The sequence below is a fragment of the Indicator indicator genome, chromosome 4 (genome assembly GCF_027791375.1).
Source record: "Indicator indicator isolate 239-I01 chromosome 4, UM_Iind_1.1, whole genome shotgun sequence".
Lineage (NCBI taxonomy): Eukaryota > Metazoa > Chordata > Aves > Piciformes > Indicatoridae > Indicator > Indicator indicator.
The window spans coordinates 17,578,477-17,601,949 of record NC_072013.1 but is presented as its reverse complement, the minus strand read 5'-3'; the positions used below and the strand labels follow the sequence as shown (position 1 = coordinate 17,601,949).

At 37.8% G+C, this 23,473-nt stretch overlaps 1 protein-coding gene and 1 non-coding gene across 2 annotated transcripts in view; one reads left to right on the top strand and one right to left on the bottom strand.

Moving 5' to 3' along the window:
• Nucleotides 1-1,963: 1,963 nt before the first annotated feature.
• TDP1 (tyrosyl-DNA phosphodiesterase 1) overlaps nt 1,964-23,473 on the bottom strand; it is a 39,750-nt gene continuing 18,240 nt past the window's right edge. The window contains exons 13-16 of the mRNA XM_054400402.1: nt 19,125-19,232; nt 17,587-17,689; nt 8,748-8,862; nt 1,964-2,037 (exon numbers count right to left, since the gene is read on the bottom strand). Of these exons, the coding sequence (XP_054256377.1) occupies nt 1,964-2,037; nt 8,748-8,862; nt 17,587-17,689; nt 19,125-19,232 (400 nt within the window). The remainder of the gene's footprint in view (nt 2,038-8,747; nt 8,863-17,586; nt 17,690-19,124; nt 19,233-23,473) is intronic.
• On the top strand, nt 12,720-12,801 carry TRNAL-AAG (transfer RNA leucine (anticodon AAG)). Its single transcript has one exon. It is a non-coding gene; the product is annotated as a tRNA-Leu (tRNA).

Here is a 23,473-nt window from a genome sequence, read left to right as displayed (position 1 = left end):
AAAACAAACCCTAAGCTCTTTCCTCCATCTCTGCCACTTAGCAGTGCCTCACCTCCATGCATGTACCACAGTTCAAGCTGCTTTGGGTTACAATGATTTCCTTGAGTTTTCCTAGCAGAACTGATCACTTAGTTTATTTGTTCCTACTGATGAACTTTGGAAGGTGCTTCTGACACCGTATTATTCTGGAGAGCTGAAAGTTTAAATATGCCAAGTTCTTGGGAACTCAAAAAATGCTTCTGAAATTTAACCATAAATTCCAAAGAGCAGGTCAGACTACTTTATGACCAAACCAGAAAAACTCATATATGCAACATTATTAAATGGTGTTCTTTACAAAGTAAGAATGCTCATTAATGGCTAGCCAACTTTCTAGAACTCTTAGAGCTTTTCTCACAGGAAGATATTTTCCTACTTAGAACTTCTTAAATTCTCACAGAAAGAAAATAATTGAAATTATAATACTCTGTTAAAAAGGAAGTGTAATAATGGCTATCAGGTTGTTATCTCAGTTTTTAGAGTGTACCACTCCACTTTCTTGTTATGTTCCCTGATCCCTGTCTTTTCCAGGCTCAGTAGTGGCAGAATCAAAACAGTTTCTGTGTGTAGCATTAAAAAACATTTCTCCTACAGAATTGAGAGAACGTGAAAGCAGAAAGCTTATTCTGAGAACGTTCCAGCAGTACTCTGAGCTGTAATTGGCTCACTTTATTTGCAAAGTTCTCAAAACCAGATAAAGCAGTAAGAATGACTACTGGACATTTGAATTGCCAACAGAAGCTAAGAAATGAGCAACCTAAACACCTAGGTTCCTGTAATTTGCTGTGAAAGGTGAGCATAGAATTCCTCTGTTATAAGCAAGGCTATTCTACTATCTAGCTCCATTTACCCTTTTATTTAGAGACTGTACAATAATTTCCTTAACATAGTCATAACCTTTTTGATTAGAAAGACCATCTGATAACTGCACCAGAGAACTAAAAAGGGTAGAACAGGGAAAGGAGAGGGAAGACAGAAAAGGAACAGTACCTCATTGAGTTTCTCTGTGGCTTGGTCTATTACGGCATAAGAAAAAGAAAGAAAACTTCTTGTGCACCCATTTCCTAGATGCACATTTTCTATGGCAATTTTGGAATGAAACAGGGATTGACATTAGATAAATGCACTCTCAGTGTACTGCAAACCATTTTGGGGAAAGATTGCAGAATGAATGAGGAAGCACTGGAACAGCTACCGACTCAGATTTGGGATCCAGAGGGAGTACCACACTATACTACAAGATCTCCAGGCTGCAGGACCAGTTGCTCATACATCTCACAGCACTTTAGAAGATTAGTTGTCAGCAACCAAGCCCATCCACTTCAGTTTAGAGTTCTGGACAGTACTTGGATGTCTGCAAAGTTTGGGAGGGGGGAAAGAAGATTAGGAAGTAACTAAGAAGCTGCCAAAATGGCAAACATTAGACCTTGTATTAGAAGTGATAATTTGCAAAGCAAAATTTCAATCCAATTTGAAATGTACATAGTTGAAAAAAAATGGAGCAAAGGATATATAAACAAGGTTGACTTTATTTTTATTTAAATTTCACATACAGTAACTTTTACTCCAGAGACTGAGGTCAACTGATAGTCTCACAGAACAGAAAGTTTAAGATTCATTACAATTACAGATGCAGAGAGAATCTCTGAGAATAGTCTACACTTATTTTAATCTTGAAAAGCATATTAGGAACCACAGTAAGGAAAAAGCATAAAAAAGGTATCTAAAAATGTAGGTTTATTCGTAATAGTGTGGTTAGAGATTTTCCAAGACTCTCTCTATTATCAATTTCTTAATGTTTCCTTCAACTACATGTTAGACATTAGAGTAGACATTATGGCTCAAAGAAAGAAATAAGCAGTCTTGCAAGTAGTGTGGCAGGCTCAGTGTCAGCAAGTGAAATATCACAGAATACCAAGAATGTTCATGATGGAACCCACATATTTCCATGTGTATCAGGGGCATCTGTGTAAGGAATATTCCAAATCCACGGCTGATCTGTAATCCAAAACACAAACATGCTCATGAGAAATTCAGTTATTAAATGTAAAACTTCGATCCTCTTCCTTCCCTCCCTTTGGAGGAAGAAGAAAGTCAAAATTCCCACTGATTTACACATAGGCCCATGTATAGAAAAGTTAGTCACAAATAATCAGAATTCTTCAAGCCATTCTCCATACACATTCTAACGTGGCAAACTCACTCATTACTGCATGGGGCTATAAAAGTCTCCCTTTCAGAATTTGCAGAAGGTACATGCTATACTTCAATCTCTTTTCTCCCCTGCCTGTGGCTGAACATGGCATTTAAAAAGTAACTCCTCTTCTTCCTCTATCTATATGCACAAACAAGGTAATAAATCCTGAAGGTCAGGACAATGACAGCTCATTGGGGGCCAGAAGAAAAAGAAAGCCAAATCGCAGTACTACAGCTTAAAAGCAGGAATCACTGTGTTTCTGAAAGTGTTGATGTGATGAGGGGAAAAAAAAAAATTCTTGGCATTTTTTTGAGGCCTTTCCCAAGTTGCTCTAAAAAAGTCCCCTTGATGTACTTAATGTATTGAAGTATCAAGTTCCTCCCATAGGGCAGATGGTTTCCTCAGTAAGTAGGCTGTGTCATAACTAAATCACAAATATTATATTCCTCAACTATATCAAGCACCTTGTACCTTTTCCCAAGCAAAAGAAACCAAAAATCCTGAGGCTGGATCCCTTATTGTAATGTAAGTCTTCTGTAATAAACTCGATGGGGTGAATCAAAAGTCATAGGGAATCCAGCCTCAAGCTCTAAATGAAATGCTGTTCTTTTATGACAGGATCAGGTCAACTTGTCTTGGTCAGAGAGATAACAGCAATATTGCAACTGAGATGTGACAGTGGAGCTCAGTGGCGAGATAATTTTATACAACAAAACAGTAGTACTCATCTGAAATATTCTAGAGAGAAATAATTATCAAAGACACAAAGAAATTGTACTTATAAAGATATTCTGGGTAAGATCGGCTGTTGTGTTCAAGCTTTCTAAATACCAGACTAGATAATTTTCTGTATTCCTTTCAAGAAACTCTCAACACATTGCTGGCCTATAGGTTTCTTTTATCTTAGTATCATCAATACATTCAGCTTTATCATAGTCTTTCTTGTTACGACCACCTGCATCTGTTGGTTAACAACAGAGAATTTAATGAGATTGTTGTATCCATACATCTTATCTGTCAAGATATTAAGTAGTACTATCAGATACCAGATAATTTTCTTTTTAAAAATGTAAATGTTTTTCCCTGAAGATGCATCTGCTGCCTACAAATGACCTTCTGCTGTTCAGCTGACTATTGAACAATCACAATTTCTCAAAATAGCAATTTGCAAAGAGTTAATAATGTACATGTTGCATATGACATATCTGCTAAAAATTAATTAGGTCCTTTGTCATTTCAGTAGGAATTATGTCAATCCTTATTTTAAAACTGCCAGATGTAAAATGTACAAGTTATTCCCTGCAGCAAGAGGAAGATGCAAGCTATGTATATCATGCATAATAAAACTAGTTTGTGCTGGCAATTTAAAGCAGCTAGGAAGAAGTAGTCTGAAGGAAAAATGTCCAAATAAAAATTCTTTGTGCACTTTCACCTCTGACCTGTTAGGATGACATACTATTATGTTTCTTCAGGCTTCAGTTGCAGATCTTACCCTCTGAACAAGATGGATCCAATCATATACATAAAGTTAAAAAAACTGTACTGGGCATTATACTTCTACCCTCAAAAGAGACAGCCAAATTTTTAAAAAATTCTAGAGTTGACCAACCATTGAAGCAAAATACTGACCATCTAGTGAATTTTCCACCTCATGAAGATGCTCTCTACTAATAATCTGAAGTATATTTTGTAAGTTCCCACCTAGCCAAGCAAGCTTTCAGCTCCAAGTAACATGTGCTGAATCAAATCAGACAATCTAGTGGCTCCTTCTGGTCTTCATGTTTGTAATCCTAGCAAAATAATACATAGAAGTGGTCAAACTAAATGGTGACTCTGCAACTCAAGTTTCCTCTCACAGAAAGTGCTAATTTCTTTACAGTTTTTATAAAAAGCTGAAAGAAAAACAGGTTCTGCCATGTATGCAAATGTTACACTTGCACTCTGGGAGCCCATCTGAGAAAGCACCTGATGTCACACTGTCTTAAGACAGCTTCAATCTTCACATTTCAAGCTTAATGGTCAATAGTTATGCTTTTGATTCCACTTAGGAAGGACATGGAAGCCAACACAGGCTGAGATGGGTTCCAACCCCTATTTTCTGTCACCTGCACCGGTATATGAGCTACAATGACAATGTACAAAAATAGTCATCTTCTCAGAAGAAAGGATATTCTCTTAAGAGTTTCAACCATATTAAGCATGAAAGAGCATGTATTCCTTCAAAGATTCATGTAGAATGCTGGCAGTCAAGTTATTTCAAACTCCAGAAAGGCTCCATGTAGCTATCTGAAACTACCAGAGCTGGAGGCAAATATGTAATTTCTTGTTTTTATCCAACACAGCAGTAGTATATGTGTAATAAATGAGAGGAGCCTTATTAGTTTCCTGAAATCACTACAAATCTTTACCAAATGTAATTTTACCATAGTCCCAATTCCCAGTCATGGAAAACTAGGCAAAATATCAAGCACCAAATATCTGAAGTTACAAGGAAAAGATCAATTTGCTCTTCCACTGAAGTGTGGCAACTGAATATCAAACATTGCTTCAGCTTTCACTAAAGTAATTTCCATCTTGTTTCCCCACCATTCTTCCAGGCTCTCATAGCATGAGATTTGACTGCTTTGGCCCTGAGTTACCAAGGGTAAAATAGATTTTCCAATCTAAAAGTAATGAAATATATTTTAATAACAGATTGCTATAAGGCACAGGGAAAACATCTTTAACAAAGAGCAAAACAACCAAAGACTAATGTAATTCATATAACTGTATGTAGTTAGACTCTAGTCTGAACTGAGGTGGAACCTGCCTCATTGTGTTTTATATAGATATATTTGCTGTATACTGTTAGTCAACTGAACAGCTAGTTTCTTTCCTTGATTTAAATGCATACATTGAAGGGAAAAAACGAGAAATAATCTGTCAGACATTACTTCCTTCCCCTGCTTTACAGGGTCCTCTTCCACAGGATTTAAGCAGGTTCAGAGCATTATGAATTAAGACCTCAGAAAAAGCTTATATAAATTCCTGCCTTGTAACCCAATCACAACTCAAAGAACTGCTGATAAATATATTTTTACAGCTCATCCCCTTTTCAGTAGTACTGAAACAGTTCTGTAACAAACACATGACATTAATACATCCTAAATTTGTCAGAATAATAATGCAGAGAAATGTTTCACCTAACGAAGTCTCCCTTTAAAAAGCAGAAACCTAATCACACTTAAATGTAATAAGAAAATTAAGGACAACTTAGTAGGAAGAACAGCCATACACACAATTCTTTAGAAATCCTTGGAAGAAAAAGAGTAAGAAAATCTTCATGATTGTTTCTCCAAGAGAACTTGTTTTCCTGATTTGGCAGGAAATGAGGCAAACCAGGCCAAGTTGGACAAATCTTATTTTCCTCTCTGTGGTATGAGGTGAGAGAAAAGTAGCACAGGGACCAAATAATTTCATTATTATTAAACTTAATGGATTTAAAGAGACTGCCTATCAACCTCATGAATTCTCATGACTGAAACCAGACAGATTATTTACATCATTTACTAGTGAGTTTATCATTTTATGTCTTGAGATGTATTTTATCACTTTTCAAGATGCATTTACTTCACTGCAACAGTTTTCATGCTGGAAGTCTAGTCCCAATTAATATGACAGAAAGATGTGACAGAATAACATAGAATTTCTGCAATTACATTATTTCAAGGAACTGGTTTTCTAGCACTTGGTTACATTATACAATAATATAATTCTGTAACATTTGAATCTTGGATCAGACACATACTAAATTTGAACTAGTAGAAGAAAAAATAATGTATTTTGAGATGCCTATTTTCTACTTTGCTCCTGACCATCTGTTCATTATTCTTCCTGCTCCTCCTCTCTCTGGCTCCTGACAGGATTTTTTCTGATTATATGAAAGTGATGTGTACTTTATTTTCCCATGTTCTGAGAATGTGAATTTGTGGAAATTCCCCAGAGCCTTTTATTCTTCAATTATAAGGATCAGTCAATATGGTTTCTTTAGCGAAAGTATAATTACTTTCATTTCTGCTTCTAAAGACTTTATTAAAATAAAGCTATTTATATTACTCCCTAGAGACACTGATAACTTTATTGTTAAGGACAGATTATTTTACAACTCTATCCCATAGCATGGGAATTCTTTAAACCAGGAGGCTGAGGACTGAAACAGAACATTCAGGCAAGAGATGCAAAAAGGCACAAGCAGTTGACATTCGTTCCATTGCCAAAACCTATACAACGTGAATTCTGACATCTGTTCATATCAAGGGAGAAAGCTGAACTACAGACAAACAACTTCACTATGGAAATAAGCTTTCTATAAAAAACCCCCCACCCTTTACATTTAGTTGAAATATGCATAAAACTCATTGACACAACAGGTTAAATGCAGCAACTAAAAGAACAATATTAAATATACAGGTACTTTTTGCATGAAGAAGACATTGTGACTTATTTTGAGAACACACACAGATTCTAGTTGTAAATCTTTCTTTTAAAATTAAAAAAAATAAGAAATCTAAGTATGACCTTTGAAAAAAATCTCCCCAAACCCATCAGTTTGAGCATTAGATAGCAGGCAGACAGAGCATACGTGTCCCATAGCACAACAGTTGTAATATATTCTTCCCCTTTAGTTAGCTATTAACTCAGGCACAACCCCTGCCACCACTTCCCAAAACAAACACTAACCACACTTAAATGGACAGCAGGTTTTATACTAAATAGAACGGTATAATACATTGCATTATTTCTACACTGAAGCAGTATTTTTTTCTTGAATAGGTGAATGCCTGGCTGTGTAGCTGGTGCCATACTCAAGGTTTTGGCTTCTATGATTGTGGATCAGGTAAGAAATCAGGTTTATTGGGAGATGATGGGATTCGCCTGATCAAGTAGGGTAAGAGCCTCTTTGCCAACAAGCTGGCCCAACTTCTAAGTAGGACTTTTATCTAGACTTTGTGGTGGAAAGGGATGGAGTTTTGAGCAACACAGGAGAGCCAGGGGCTGCTGATGCATTGGGAACCAACAGGGGAATACCTATGAAAAGCTGAAAAGGAACTGGGACTTGTTCTTCTCAAAAGGTGATACCTGAAGCACCTCCATACCAATGCAGAGAATTTGGAAAATAAACTGGAGTTGAAAGCCACTGTGCAGCTAGAAAGCTGGGATCTAATCACTATCACTGAAACTTGGTGGGATGAATCACACAATGCGAGCACCACAGTCAATGGCTATAAACTGTTCAGAAAAGATAAGTAAGGAAGAAAGGGGGAGTGTTTGTAGTCTGTGCAAAAGAAAGTATATTGACTGCATAGAGCTCTGTTTAAAAAACAGGCTGAGAGCTTATTGGGTGAAAAATCAGAGGTCAAGCCAACAAAGGAAACCTCACAGTTGGTGTTTATGACAGACAGCCCAGTAAGGATGCTGCTGCTGCCAAAGCATTCTTACATCAACCACAGGAAGCATCATGCTAGCAGGCTCTGATTCTGCCGGGGGACTTCAATCACCCTGAAACCACGTGTCTTTACTTCCATTTACAAGACTCCATAAATATATTCACTTCTTAGCTTTTAACCAGTCTTTCTCACATCATTTGTTAGTTCAACAATCCACAGAAAGATTTGAGTTGCTACAGATACTACCTTTCCTGAACTCTTTATTAATTCGAGCTCTGCAGCAGACTATGTCCTTTTTAGATCATAGCTTCTCAAAAAGAAAAAAAAGTAGCTACAAAACTTTCATGTTGAAGAACAGAAATATAAAAATTTAGTCTTCCCACACATTGCAGGTTGCACATCAATATAATTATCCTCCATGTATTTTTAGTTTTATTTTTTTAGCCATCATCCACCTCATAACAGTACTTATCACTTTCCTGATTTGCATGTTCTAGGTAGAGTCTCAGAAATAGGTGTGGTTGAGATTTTTTAAGTCTCTTCAAGTGTTATGAAATACATCCCCTTCACCCCTCCAAGGAGGATTCTGACACAGATCAAGAAAATGAAGTCTGAAACTATGAAATATAGAATGGACTAAAAGGAACTTTTCTTTCTTGTGATTTGCTCTATGGAATTCCTTCCATGTCTCAATTCCAGAGAACTGTTTTTCTCTCTTAAAAACATTTCTCTTTCAATACTGCTTCCCCCGTTAGTTCTTCAGAAAGACATTTTGATTCTTTAAAAAATTATCTGTTTTCCTAACACATAGAAGAATCCCAGAAAAGAAAGAAAGAAACAAACAAAAAAGGATATTTAGGTTGTTGATTCAACCTCAATAAAGAAAAAAATAGAGTTGTAAGACTATAATTTACTTTCTTTCAAGTTGCACCCAGAATGTGGGATAGTGTCTCAAATGCAGTCATACCACAAAAAAGTTAAAATAAAGCTTTAGAAGATAGTAGTGTTGAAATGACTCAAAAGTTACTCAGATTTGTTTGCTCCATATATGATATACCTACTTTTCTTCTGAAGTCACACCTTACCTTTGTTTCCATACTGTTTTGGTGGCAGGTCATAAGGTACAGGAAAATGTGTTGCTGAGTTATTACTTCCTGAAAGCATTTTCCCTCTCACATGAAAGTAACCTTTGTCCAATCCCTATGAAGGAAGATAAACATACAGAAGATAGCCTTATTATTTTTTTTGGGAAAAAGACAAACCTAACCCACAGTAGGTTCTCTCTCATTAAGATTTGTTTTAATAAACAAATATATTTTGCCTCCATTGTTGAGATTAGGTACTTCCTAAAGCATGTTTCAGTAATAAGAGAAGCTGAGTTCTTAAGACTACTATTTCAGGCTCTTCTTTTTCTTTTACATTTGTTGGTTTGGCCCTGGAGGTGGACCCACATTGGATATACTCTGCCTTCTCAATCCCTTACACATACCCTGATCTATCTCCACATTCACTAGGTAAAGACACTGGTGCTCTTGCTTGTGTGAGCATAAAGGTTTCAAAGACTGTATCATATTAGAGTGACAGTGGACTTCAAATAAAGTTAAGGACTATATATTAAAAAAAACCCACAAAAGTAATGAGGGCAGATTTAATGCAATTCGAGTAACTTTGGCAGATGATACTGCTTAGCTACTCCTAAAGAGAAGAAATTGGATCCCATTCATCAATTGTAACGAGTGACACAAAAATAAAGCTCTAAATTTTCCAACAGCCTATTGTCAACTGAGAACAATTTGATTAAAACAGATTAAAAGTTTAAAGCTATAAAGCTTTTATCACTTATTTCTAAGTTATTACTGAACAACTAGGGTTTTTTTTCTAAAAGTCATGGGATAGTTTGGATCAGAAGGGACCTTTAATGGTCCAACACCCCTGCAATGAGCAGGAACATCTTTCAACTAGATCAGGTTGCTCAAGAGCTCTGCCCAACCTGTGCCAGTGTTTCATCACCCTCACTGCAAAAAAATATTTCTTCTCTTATATCTAGTCTGAATCCACCCTGGTTTAGTTTAAAGCCATTACCCTTTGCCCTATCACTACAAGCCCTAATCTTTCTTATAAGCCTCCATTAAATTCTGAAAGGCTGCAAAAAGGTCTCCCTGGACCTTCTCCAGGATGAACACCTGCAATTGCCTCAGACTTTCCTCACAGGAGAAGTGCTCCAGCCCTCTGATCATTTTTGTAGCCCTCCTCTGGTCCTACAACAGGTCTTTCTTGTGCTGAACACACAACTCCAGATGGGGGCTCACCAGAGCAGAATAGATTGGCAGTCATCTCCTTTGACCTGCTGGTCACACTTCTTCTGGTGTAGCCCAACACATGGTTGGCCTTCTGGACTAGGAGCACGCATTGTTGGCTCATGTCCAGGTATTAACTTGTAATTTATTCAGGCTGTAGGATCCATCAGTCCAAGTCCTACTGGATTACTTTTTGGTGGTATCACAAGCAAGCTTCATAATTACCACTAAACAATTTTGTTTTATTCAAGCATACATGTTGTCTGAATTGACAGTTATTTCAGTGTGTTTCTTTTCAGGTATTTTCCCTCCTTCTTCTGGTTCTGCATCTTTACTTTCCTCTTCCTTATTCTTCTTCAGTAGTCACCCGTTCTATTTTCCTCTCCTCCAAGTCTTATTTTTTCCTTTGATGCTGTCTTCCAATCCTGCTCCAGCAGTTTATCCCAAAATTGTTGTATCTGTCTTTCAGAATTTAACCTGTAGAGATTTTCCATTACAGAAATACTGATCTAAATAAAGATACTTCGTTTTCCCTCAAAACATCCTGGAGTAAGATTCTAGGTTATGGAATACAATATTCAACCAGGCTCTCTGAGGAGATTCACATGCTTTCAAAAATAACTCACGTCTATCTTCACACAGAAATTGAAATAAGTCACACATTTTGTCTGTTTTGAGCATTTCCTGGATCTTGACAGCTCTCATTACTGTTTCCAAAAAAACAAACCAGCAAGACCTTGCCTAAAAAAAAAATTCTGCCTGCCTTGCATATTTTCCTCAATCATAATGTATTCTTTCAGATTTTTTCCCTCTGCAGCTGCATTTTGTTCTTTGTATTGCCAATACATTTTGAAATGTTAAAAGCTACATTTCCCTGTTGGGAAAGTGTTTTTTTTTTTTTTTTTTTAAACTTATGAAACTTTAGCTGCTGTTGTGGGTTCTATTGCTTTAGCATCATACATTTTAAAAGTAGGTACTGGGAGCAAGAATAGGAAGATGAAGCAGAATAGCTTTTAAAATTCTGCTTCCCACCCTTCTTTGCCCCAAACACAAGGCAGATTATAGTTTATAAAATACCATCACACCAGGCAGAGGTAAGACTTGCTGTCCTTTACCTGAGTGGGGACTAACACCCATATCATTATGGTATTTTGATACTATCAAGTAACTTCTACAGGAAAGAGATGATTATGGGACTCTCCCATGCCAGTAAACAGAAAAATCCCACTCTTTAGCACAAGTGTTTAAAAACTGACTAGCTTGGGCAGTAAAGAACTAAGGATGCACACCAAACTTTACAGTGACCATGCTACTCGGATGAGGAAAATATACAGTATAATCCTTCCTCAACAATGATCCATATTATTCGAAATAGAGCTTTACTCAACTATATCAGAAGACTTTTTTGTAAGAAGACAAATTCAGGTATCTAAACCCAGAGTTCCTTGGCTTGGAAAAGGTGTTTCTGGGTGTCTTTACCACTGAAGTTTGGAAACCTTGTCATGAGGTTTAACCAGAAGTACATATACAAAATCTTGGGTTACTGTACTTATTTTCCCACCCCTCCACTCAATTTCACAGGGGACAGAAAATGTCACCAGAAACTAGAGAAATCAAAGAAGAACCAGAAACTACATGATTTTGGAAGTTAGGGTTACACAGTCAAAGCACATAGCCTAAGTAATTTTGGTTCTGATCCAAGCTGAACTACGACTGAAGGTTCTTGGCTCACTTCTCTGGACTCAAAAAAAAAATGCAAACTGTTCAGTTCTGATGATCACACACACAAATGGTGGCCGCTTTCTAATCCAAATTCAGCTCATACACCCATCCCTACAAACAACTATGAAAGTATTTTACTCTGAAATACTATTGTTAATTGTCTGTGACTGATTATCTACATGTAATTGTGGCATTTGATAACACGAAGTAAGCAATCATGGTAAGTTCTCAGTACAATTGCATAATTCAATAATTTATATTTCTAACAGCTGACTAGCTAGTACCATATTCTTTATCATGCCTTTTAGAAGATTTAAGTACTCCATAAACTTTTATATCATTTTACAAGTCAAGCTAAGTTTATCTTAAAACCTTATCAGAGATGGAAGCTCTGAGGAGGAACTATTTATTTAGAAAGCTTTCCATTAGAGACCATCAGGTTGTTTTTTTGTTTGCTTTTGTTTCAAATAAAATAATTGCTGCAACACACTTCCCAGAAATCCATACTGTTTGGTGGTGGTGTTTCCTCAACATGTTTTAGACATTAAAGATGCAGTTTATTTCAGCCTCTGGAAAGGAATCCCCAGCAGCTGAAAGAGCAAGCTGAACATGAACAAGAGTGAAGATGTAGGAGGTGAGAAAGAAATGGAGATAGAAAGGGAAATGCAGTTCAAACGCAGGACACGCTTTTTTCACAAGCATTACTTTTTAGTCAAAAAGAAGCTTGTGATCTAATGTCAGCATCAGATGATTTTTCCCTAAATACTAAAACTGTAAATGATGACAGCTGCTGCTATGTAGAGAACAGCATTCAACATTTCTGAGAGCATGCATTAGCATACCAGGCCAAGACCTAACCTCAAAGCACAAATTCTGGAAGTACTTTAAAAACCAGACAAAAACTGGCAGTCAACAGATGGCAAGTAAGGAATGATCTACTTCCAAGTTTGTATTCAGCAGAGAACAGACAGCACAAACCACAGAGCTATTGTGGGTTTCAGCTCGGGAATTTAAGCGTGTATTATTTAAATCCACAAGGGTAGCGTGGCCGAGCGGTCTAAGGCGCTGGATTAAGGCTCCAGTCTCTTCGGGGGCGTGGGTTCGAATCCCACCGCTGCCATAATAATTTTAACTGTCAGTCTTTATGTTCTTAATTAAAGGTCTTTTCCAATTTAGAACATTCCAATTCCTAGCTTCCACCAGAATGTCATTAACTCTGTGATCAAACCATGTAAAGAAACACAAAGAAACAGACCTCTTAGAGATCAGCACTGTTAAGCTGGCATTCCAAGAGCTGCAGCAGACTGAGTCTCTTGTGGCCAAGGAACACTCAGTTATGTTTCAAAGCGCTTCATCTACTTTGTATTCTGTATATTTTTACTTGTAAAAAACCCTAGAAAATTCAGTTTCTAAAAATGTTTGTCTACCCCTTACTCTCCATTATTCCATTATTATTCCATTCACCTGAGACTACTCTGCTACATAGTATGTTAAAATCACACTGAACAAAGAAAAGTCTTGACAACCAAAGTCAGCAAAGAAGCATTTTTTATGCGGAGCTGGCATAGTGCAAGGCATACACATAAGGCTGATTCACAGGCTAAGCATTCCAACTTGAATGTCTGATGACTACATGTCCGTAAGGGAAGTTTTCGTTTTTGTCTCTGACTACCTCCTTGTTATTAGGTGTCTCTGCTGGCACTTCCCCATAAAGATAGCAGCAATAACTGCAGTGTCACTGTAATGACAGCAGCTTGTATGGCTATGCCTGAGGAAGCCTTGAACTAATGTGGACATGAAACCTACCATGGCTCTGCATCAGCTCCAATTCTTGTACAGTTTTGCCAATTTGACAGTTATAGGAGGATAGTTCAGTAAACTGGTAATTCTAAAGAAAGAAACACCTTGTGCATTAAACAAATTCTGGTTTTCAGATAAGATTACATTATCATAAGATTAAATTTACACTGCAATAAAAAAAACAAAAAAACCAGCCATTCAAATCTGTGATGCCTAATGTTAACATTTCTTTCTAGCAGTACTTGTTGGTAGTGACTCATTTTCCCTAACATGTATGTGTCTGAACTCTCTGAAAAGCCATTTAGGTCCCAAACAAGCACACTTTAATCTTTCCAGTGCACCTTAAACTTCTATAGGCATATTAGAGGTACAAGTGAAAATACTGGCCCATAGCTTTTTCATTTTACACTGACTATACTAAATTGTATTTATATTAAACTTTACAAAGAAATAAGCAGCACAGAAACTGTATTTTTCATTACTTTTTCCTTATTAAGAGAGAAGGTGAACACATGGAAGATGAAAACTAGAACCTCTCTGTTGCTCTAAGTTTGACAGTTACACTGGCGTTGGATAAGACAGCACAGTAACACTGTCACAGTCTTAAAGCCTGGAATATTTTTTTGAAAAGATGAGTTACAACAATCAGAAAGTAGAGAGCAGTGGAGTAGATTGGCAGAATAGATCTTGCTTCTTTAATTAATCTGATATAACCTTTCAAGTATACTATACAACACTGGAATTTGGTCTCTCAGTATAAGAAATGTAATTTTGCTACATTAATAACAAAAAACATTTGACCATTAAGTAAGAAGATGAAAATTTTTCAGCCATGACACTTCTGCGCTACATGAAGATTTCACACTGCTTGTTGTTTCAACTAATGCTGAAATAACATAGAAATAGCAATAGGCGAATTTGATCTTTTACTGAAGATAGTGGGGACTGGAACAGGAACACCCTGTTTTTTCTAGAAGGCTTATGAAAAGGCAAAATTAGAATGCTGGAAGTCAACACACTTACATATGAATGTAGAATGCAACAAAAATTGCTGAAAAGCCTGTAAGATTCAAAAGCAATGCAGCCACCCTCTAACACCAAGCAGAATCATCCCTAGTCCCTAAACATGTTCGGCAAAAAAGGGAGAAAACAGGTCAAAGTTTTGCAGTATTAGTCTCATGCAAGCAGGCCCAACCAATGTCTTTTTTGCCTCTCACCCTGATGACCACAAGGCTTCAGCTTCATTAGGAACCGTTTACCAAAGAGTAATCACCAGAACAGTTCTTTATGTTGTCATTTACTAGTAGAGTACTCACACTGGACTTAGAGTGGAATTGATCTCTAAATCTTCTGTTTACACAAGTAATGTTTGCTTTTTCTAGAGTGCAGTGTTATCAAACCCAGTATTTCCTACTGTAGGGAAGTGAAGGATTTTTCTCGTTTCAGTCTCTGACCAATGCATTTTCTAAGTTTTCTTCCACATAAACTATGCTGGAGAAAGCCTGAGATTGTCTGTAAGGTTCACAGCATCAGAGGCCACAGTACTTTGTAAACTCCTTATTAAATCAAAAGGGAGATACCGTTCTTTAGCTACAATCAGAGGAACATATACTAAAGAGGCATCACATACACACTGTTGATTGTGTTTATCCCCATGCCTAAAGGTACAACTACAACTGTAGATACTACAGGGTAGATAGGCCTTAGGTACCATAAAAATATCTCATGTCTCCCAAACCTCTGCTCCAGACAGCAGAGTAAGTTCTTTTGGGTCAAACTTATCTTCTCCACAGCAAGACTGTTGTCAGATTGGAAGACAGAATCCTTCAGTTTTTCAACCATTTTCTATGAAGATGTTCTTAGATTGGTATTGGAGATTTTAGAAGACATTTAAGAACTTCTCAAAAGAGAACATTTAAGAAGAGATAGTCAGTTGGCTTTGCAAATGTATTTCAGAGAAGTAACAAGGACACCAACCAGTGGAATATTTGGAATTGTTTCCAGATTACAACACATACACATTATTTCAATGTGAATATGCACTTACAGCCTAGTGTTAAGAATGAGATTTAGAATCATAGAATCAGTCAGGGTTGGAAGGGACCACAAGGATCATCTAGTTTCAACCCCCCTGCCATGGGCAGGGACACCTCACACTAGATCAGGCTGCCCAGAGCCTCATCCAGCCTGGCCTTAAACACCTCCAGGGATGGGGCCCCAACCACCTCCCTGGACAACCCATTCCAGGCTCTCACCACTCTCATGGGGAAGAACTTCTTCCTCACATCCAGCCTGAATCTCCCCACTTCCAGCTTTATTCCATTCCCCCTTGTCCTATTACTACCTGATATCCTAAAAAGTCCCTCCCCAGCTTTCTTGTAGGCCCCCTTCAGATACTGGAAGGCCACAAGAAGGTCACCTCAGAGCCTTCTCCAGACTGAACAGCCCCAACTCTTTCAGTCTGTCCTCATAGGAGAGGAGCTCCAGCTCTCTGATCATCCTGGTGGCCCTTCTCTGGACACATTGAGCATGTCCATATCCCTCTTGTAATAGGGGCTCCAGAACTGGACACAGTACTCCAGGTGGGGTCTCACCAGAGCTGAGCAGAGGGGGAGAATCACCTCCCTTGACCTGCTGGCCACACTTCTCTTGATGCAGCCCAGGATCTGGTTGGCTTTCTGGGCTGCAAGTGCACATTGACAGCTCATGTTGAGCTTCTCGTCCACCAGCACCCCCAAGTCCCTCTCCTCAGGGCTGCTTTCTAGCCAGTCACTGCCCAGCCTGTATTTGTGCTTGGGATTGCCTCGACCCAGATGCAGGACCCTGCACTTTGTCTTGTTGAACCTCATGAGGTTGGCTTGTGCTCACCTCTCCAGCCTGTCCAGGTCCCTCTGGATGCCATCCCTTCCCTCCAGCCTGTCTGCTGCACCACACAGCTTGGTGTCATCAGCAAACTTGCTGAGGGTGCACTCAATGCCACTGTCCATGTCACCAACAAAGATGTTGAACAAGACTGGTACCAGGACTGATCCCTGAGGGACTCCACTCATCACTGGCCTCCACTGGGACATGGAGCCATTGACAGCCACTCTTTGGGTGCAGCCATCAAGCCAGTTCTTTATCCATCTCGTGGTCCCCCCATCAAACCCATGTGTCACCAGTTTGGAGACCAGGATGTGGTGTGGGACAGTGTCGAAGGCTTTGCTCAGGTCCAGGTAAATGACATCAGTTGCTCTCCCCTCATCTATTAATATTGTGACCTTGTCATACAAGGCCACCAGGTTTGTCAGGCAGGATTTGTCCTTGGTAAACCCATGCTGACTGTACCAAATCACCTCTTTGCTATTCTTCTGTCTCAGTAGTGCCTCCAGGAGAATGTGCTCCATGATCTTACCAGGCACAGAGATGAGACTGACTGGCCTGTAGTTCCCTGGTTCTTCCTTCTTACCCTTTTTGAAAATGGGAGTAATGTTTCCCCTTTTCCAGTCAGTGGGGACTTCCCCAGACTGCCAGGACTTTTGGAATATAATAGAGAGGGGTTTAGCAACCTCATCTGCCAGTTCTCTCAGTACCCGTGGGTGTATCCCATTGGGTCCCATGGACTTGAACACTTTCAGGTTCTTCAGGTGATCACGAACCTGATCTTCACTTATGATGGGCAGTTCTTCCTTCTGGTTCTTGCCATTAGCTTCCATGACTATTCCAGGAGTGTGGCTGGAGGTCCTTGAAGTGAAGACTGAAGTAAAGAAGTCATTGAGAACCTCAGCCTTTTCCAGGTCACTTGTGACCATTTCACCTGTTTCCTTTCTGAGGGGGCCCACACCTTCCCTAGTCATTTGATCATCCTTTTCAGCAACATCGAGTATAAAATAGTTCAAAAAAAATATTATTCCCTTTCAGTAGCACAACAAAAGTCACACCAATACCAAATCCACACTTGATGTGTACTTTCTATTTAAGAATAACTTGTATACAAAACTCCACCTGCTATCAGCTTTCTAGCTTGCAAACACAGAAGCTAGTATAAAGATTATTCACATCTGTATCCATCAATGTTTGCAGATTCTCACAATATCCCAGGATGGTAACTGAACTATGTACTTACAAATGCTGAAGGCAAGAAAAGAACTCCAAGTTCATATGAACGGATCATCAGTTGGGTGCCATTTTTCTCCAGAGCACCCCATGCTGCTTTAGATAGATTGGCACTGCAGAGAGAAACGAAGCATTTCAGTGAGGCATAGTCTTCACAGCAGAAGACACTTAAGTACAACAGCTGTAGCAACACACTTCTAGCAGGAGAGTTTAATCAGAAGAGTCTTTTCATGAAAAGTGATCTGGGTGTTATTCCTTATTGCTATTTTTGCAGCACAGTGGGAGCAGGAGGCTATACAGATGGGCATTCATACAACACATGGATAATTATACAAGCCTACTTGTGTCATTCAGATCAAGACGTTCAGCCTTTTGAATTTTCTCTGCACATTTCAGAAAAGAACTTGGTATTGATAAATAGCTTCAATTTGATAATTTAGGAAGATTAAAGGCTAGTTCAATTATGACTAGTTACATTATAATGAACTTAGTGCAAGGCATTTTTGCAAGAATTAAACAGTATCTTTTGTTCGTGGCATTTTGTTATTTGATGTATTTATGTAAACAAGTATTTATCAAATGGGTATTTCAGTTTTAATGTTATTCAGCACCATGTTGTAGCTTCTTCAGTATCAGCTATGAAGTAGATAAAGTTGGAGTCAAAATATAAATGCAATTATATGGTCAATACCTACTTCTACAGCAAAATAAAAAGCCTGAACACTACATTTTAACTGACAAGACACACTGGATGCTTTTTGATAGTAGCAAGTGGTGGAATAGAAATGTGAGGAAAAAAATAACAGGAACCATGAATTTCTGTATTTAGTGGACTCAGTATCATATTTGAATGACTAAAATCCTTTAAAAAACTCCTTAATCACCACTATTATAGCAGGCAACAGTATTGATGAGTCATGAAATTTAAAGAGCCAGAATATAAAGACGACAAAATACTATGGTAACTGAGCATTTAAGAAAAAGGATAAAAAGATAAGCTATAGTATACAGGGGTGCACAAAAAAAATAATTTTTGGAAAACTGAAACATATTTGTGTTTGTCATTCACAATGAGACATTATCCCCTCATGTCAAGAAATTTCCTTCTCCCTTTTTGTTTTTAAAAACCAAACAATAGAAATGCAGAGCCACACTTCAAGCTAAACAGCTTTTAACAACTTACCTGACAAAAGATCAGATTTGAAACATTAGATATCTGCATGTTTCATAGTAAGGCAGCACAAGAATCTTCATCTCAACCTGTGTTTATTTTCATGGAACCCCAGAACACAGCACAGCATGTGCTAAAGAAACATAACCTAGGGTTTACAAGTGCTTATTGCTTCAGCTGATGCTGAACTCTGAAACTGGCAGTTACAGCTTAGATTTTGGTGCAAGAAACATTAAGTATGGACAAAAATTCGTATCACTACTTACAGTATTGTGAGGATTATGGCAATAACTTACCTAGGCCTGCAACTGACAAGAAGAACTTTATATGCTACTTTTTTTTTTTTTAAAGTGAGAAGTGTCTGGTAAGTTGTTTACCTGGTAACCAAGAACCATGCAATCTTCTGGAAGTCAGGAGAGGATCTCATATATGTCTTAATGTGAGGCATAGCATGGCTTCGACCTGAGACTTCTGCTGACCATTTGCTAGAAAATCAAAGTGAATTCTTTTCATATGCAGTTTTATTTTAAGGTCTAAAAAACAGTCACCATTCTACAGTACCAGACATTCAACAATACCACCGTATATTGGACAAGTTTAATACTTGTTGCCTTTACATAAAGGCTGAAAATACTTTGACTATTTTAATCCTGTAATCCAATCATTATAGTAGTCAGAAGGGCAGGGGATTTTTTACCTTAAAAACAGAAAGATTTTTCTCAGTATATCTGATTCTTCTAGCAAGTTTTTTCATTCTTCCACTTGAAAGAAAAACTCAAGGAACTAAATTCAAACTTCCAGCCAATATTTTTCCTTTGAAGACTGTGGTTATGTCTTTAAGCAAAGGAGCTTGGCACTAAATTAAACCTCACAAAATTCTCCAAGCTTATTACAATTTAATAAACAAGAAGTAGAGACAAATACAACTGATAGCTAGTTGACACCACCCTTCTCCTGTTTTCTGTGCTCCACTGAGTAATTGGAGGGCTTAAGAGAGCAGAAGTCATATCTGTGTTTACATATGAAAAAGTTTAAAACAAGCCACTGCTGCTGATGTAATTAAGCATCAGTGTTACAGAACTAAGCCATAAGCATGCAGTACATATATATACACACACGTAACTGAAGGTAATAATTATGGTATTTAGAAGCATTTTGTTAGTCGCAGTTGTTAGTCCACACTCAAAATCAGGAATAAAGCTTCAAAATACGCTTTCCTCCACCCAGAGGGTTTTCCTCACTATGGAATATAATAGGCTTTGGTTGTCAATATCTTGTTTCCCTAATTTAGCATTCTCTTCTAAAAGGCAACTCAAAAAGAACCAATCAGCTCTTAAAAACCTCTTAAGTGAACTTTAGTCATTTGAAAACTTAGGAGGACTAAAGTGGAAGAGATGGAATGAATTAACTTTCGGAAACAATTTTCATGTGAGTTAAGACAAGAGACTTTGCAGTTCAGCAAGACCTACTTACAGTAACAACCCTATCCTCTGACAAAGAAAACTGTTTCAGAGAACTGGGCCTGTATTCCTAAAGGGCAACAGCTGAAACACTGTATGCATGTTTAGACCAAACAAGAATCAAGCTACATTGAAGTCTCTTTCTGAAGGACAGACTAATATACGCAATACAGAAACTGCTAACTGAACTCATGTTCCTCTACAGAAGTCCACATTTCACATACATATAGATTGTAAAGCTATACTGTAACTCAGCAACTCTTGTTAATAGCTTTATCTCATAACTGCCATCTTAGGCAATCATTAAGTTAGGTAATTCCAATAACATTGTAGGAACAAAAAACAGGAAAATCAGAAACTGACTACAGATTTTTCTTTAGGTCTATCTCACTGCCTTACTAGAGAACAAGCTTTAGCCTTCACTATTAACTGCAATAATTTGGAGATACTATCTCAGTCTACTGCCTTTTTGCCTCCTTATCATTGACAGACACAATTAAGTACTGCGTTTTAGCAAGAGTACTACCAATTCCATTTACTAGCTATAATAATGTAACTGAAATTCAATGCAATTAGAAATGATCAAAACTGGTATTCCAGAAGCTTAAAACTGGGAAGAGGAACATACATTTCAGTCATATGTTCTTTAGTAGGACAGGACAAATATTTGTGAACAAAACAGGAAAGAAATAAAGTGATTATGTTTTGATGAGGTGTAGTTGTTTGGGGGTTTTGTTTGTGGTCAGCTTTTTTTATTTTACTTGGTATTTGCTTTGTTTGGATTTTTTGTGTGTTTTGCTTGTTGGGTTGTTAGTTGTTGATGATGTTTGTTTTTCCTTTTTTGTTTTGAGACAGGTTGGGTTTTACAAGTAATTACCTCATTGAAAAAATGGATGCTTTTAGTAAAAGCATTATTAGCAAAGTAATGGTTAAGAAATGTTTTCTCTTCAGCCTAGAAGTTTTCTTATCTCCACACTGCATAATGGAATGATAAACTAAAAGAAATGGACAGGGTTTCATACAGGTACTGACTGTCATTTAATCTGTCCTTAATAAAACTAATTTTCAACTTCATCATGGGACCTTCCTGGCTTTAAGGAAAAACAAAAACAAACAAACCAAAAACCCAACAGATTACAACAAAATCTAAAGTGAAGTGCAGTTGCTTTGTACAGCAAGGATGAGAATGTATTTCAATATAACACCATTCACAGAATAGCTAACAATAATCATTTCTTATAATCAGAAAAGTAAAACCTATATTAAGTTTAGTCACCTTATTCTCTTAAGAAATTACAATTCAAAGCTGCTTTACAGATTAGTTAATACACTCATCTGGCAGAAGAGGTAAAAAAGCAGCCCACAATAATTATGTCCAGGGTTCAGCTAAGACAGAGTTAAGGTTAAGTTTGTTTTGTTGTGGTTCACAACAGAAGCTGGGAGGGGCTATAGCTAGGACAGCCAACAGAAGCAGCCTATGGGTGTTTGATACCATACTGACTTCGTATCTGCTGTATAAGGGTAGGGCTGGCCTGGCAAACACAGGTGCTTTGAGCAGGTTACTGACATTACAACTTCACAACTGGACAGGGCCAGATGAGCTGCAGTATCTCTTTGTACTGTGTTATTAAATCTTTTTGTCTCAACCCATGTGGCTTTGCTATTTTTTGCCAATTCTTTTTCTCATTCCACTGAGGTTGGGGACAGTGGTGAGAGAGCCACGTGGGGCTTGACTGCCAGCTGGGTCTGAACCATGACACTGGGGCAGAGATTCTCCTTCTTTGGGTGAGAATACACAACAATATTTTTCAACTCTGCTGATCTCTCCCTGCTTCTAAAAAAAAGAGCTATTCCTTCTCCTTTTCTGTAAGTATAAAAGTATTTCTATTCTTTCAGCTCTGGTGGGATTCCTGCTTTCTTACTGGTTTTCCAATAAGGTAAAGACTCTAATCCCTCTACTGTCCAAAGCTTTGTATTATGGAAAGTCTCAGCTAATCTTATACTTAAGATCTTATACTAAATATCCTTAATTCATCTTATATTTAATTCTACTGAAATAGGACCTACCTCTTTCTCTGTCTCAGGTTACCAGAGAAAAGAAGCTGCTATATATTAATCTGCTCTATGGCAACACCTTACATGCAGGATCTCTGCAAGGGACATTGTCTCATATTACTGCAGAGTAAGAATCTGCATATGGGTAGTCACTACAGGGTAATTACATAGGGTCAGTTGTCATCTGCAATCAGGTCAACAGATGAATTTGAAACAGCCTTTTTGTTGCCAGAACAGGACCCTACTATGTCCAATGATACAGATGTATTTTCTCACTGAACAGCCATGAGTGATCTCATCAAGCAACATTCTGTGCACTAAATGAAACACTAACCAAAAAAAGCTACATTTTTCTTCCAATAAGATTCTCATGAAGTATACACTTAAAGAAAGTGAATTAGGGCTGCAAACACCCCTAAGTTTTATGATGTGCCCACTTTTTGATCCATGATTGAACAATCCTGAAGTCTTAAAGGTGTTTGTAGCATTCTTTGCTAAATATGCTTATAGGGCACATTTCAAAGAGAGACAAAGCCTCATGTGCTTTCTGTTCTAGTTCCATTCCTTAGACATTGACCAGCAAGGCTCACAGCAGCAACCATATTCACTCTAGAATGGAGGAAACTCTCCACAACTAGCAATTCAGCCCTCTGAACAGACACCCTCACAGCCCCCCCTTTATGCACTCTTACTTAAATCTGGGTAAAGCAACTTACCAAAGCAATTTCCATCTAGAAGAGTTAAAAATCTCTGGTGAAAGGAATGGGAAGAAGTAGTCTTGAAACAAATCATCAGATACAATTTTTATTTAGTTGGTTTTGTGTTTTCCTGTGGAAAACAACTTTTCCTATTGTTTTCAAAACACATTTGAGTTTTTAAAGATTCGTCCTGAGGGAGACATCTGGCATGGAACGTGTCAGACTGTTAGAATTTGGTAAAATTAGTAGCATGTGAAAATAGAAGTTCGTAACAGAAAAAAGTCAGGAACCCTTAACAAAAACTATTAGTTTAAGAGACTGAGAATTTTTTTCAGCAGGACTGCTGCACTCAAAAAACCCAAAAAGCCTTTCTAACTCTGTTGTGGCTCAGTTGAAATCCTGTTTGTATTGTGGCACAAGTGGAAAAGTAAAACAGAATTATAAATTTTAAAAAAGGAGGAGGAATAGAGAAAAACAAAAAGAAAAGAAAAAGGGAAACTGTTATTCCAGTTG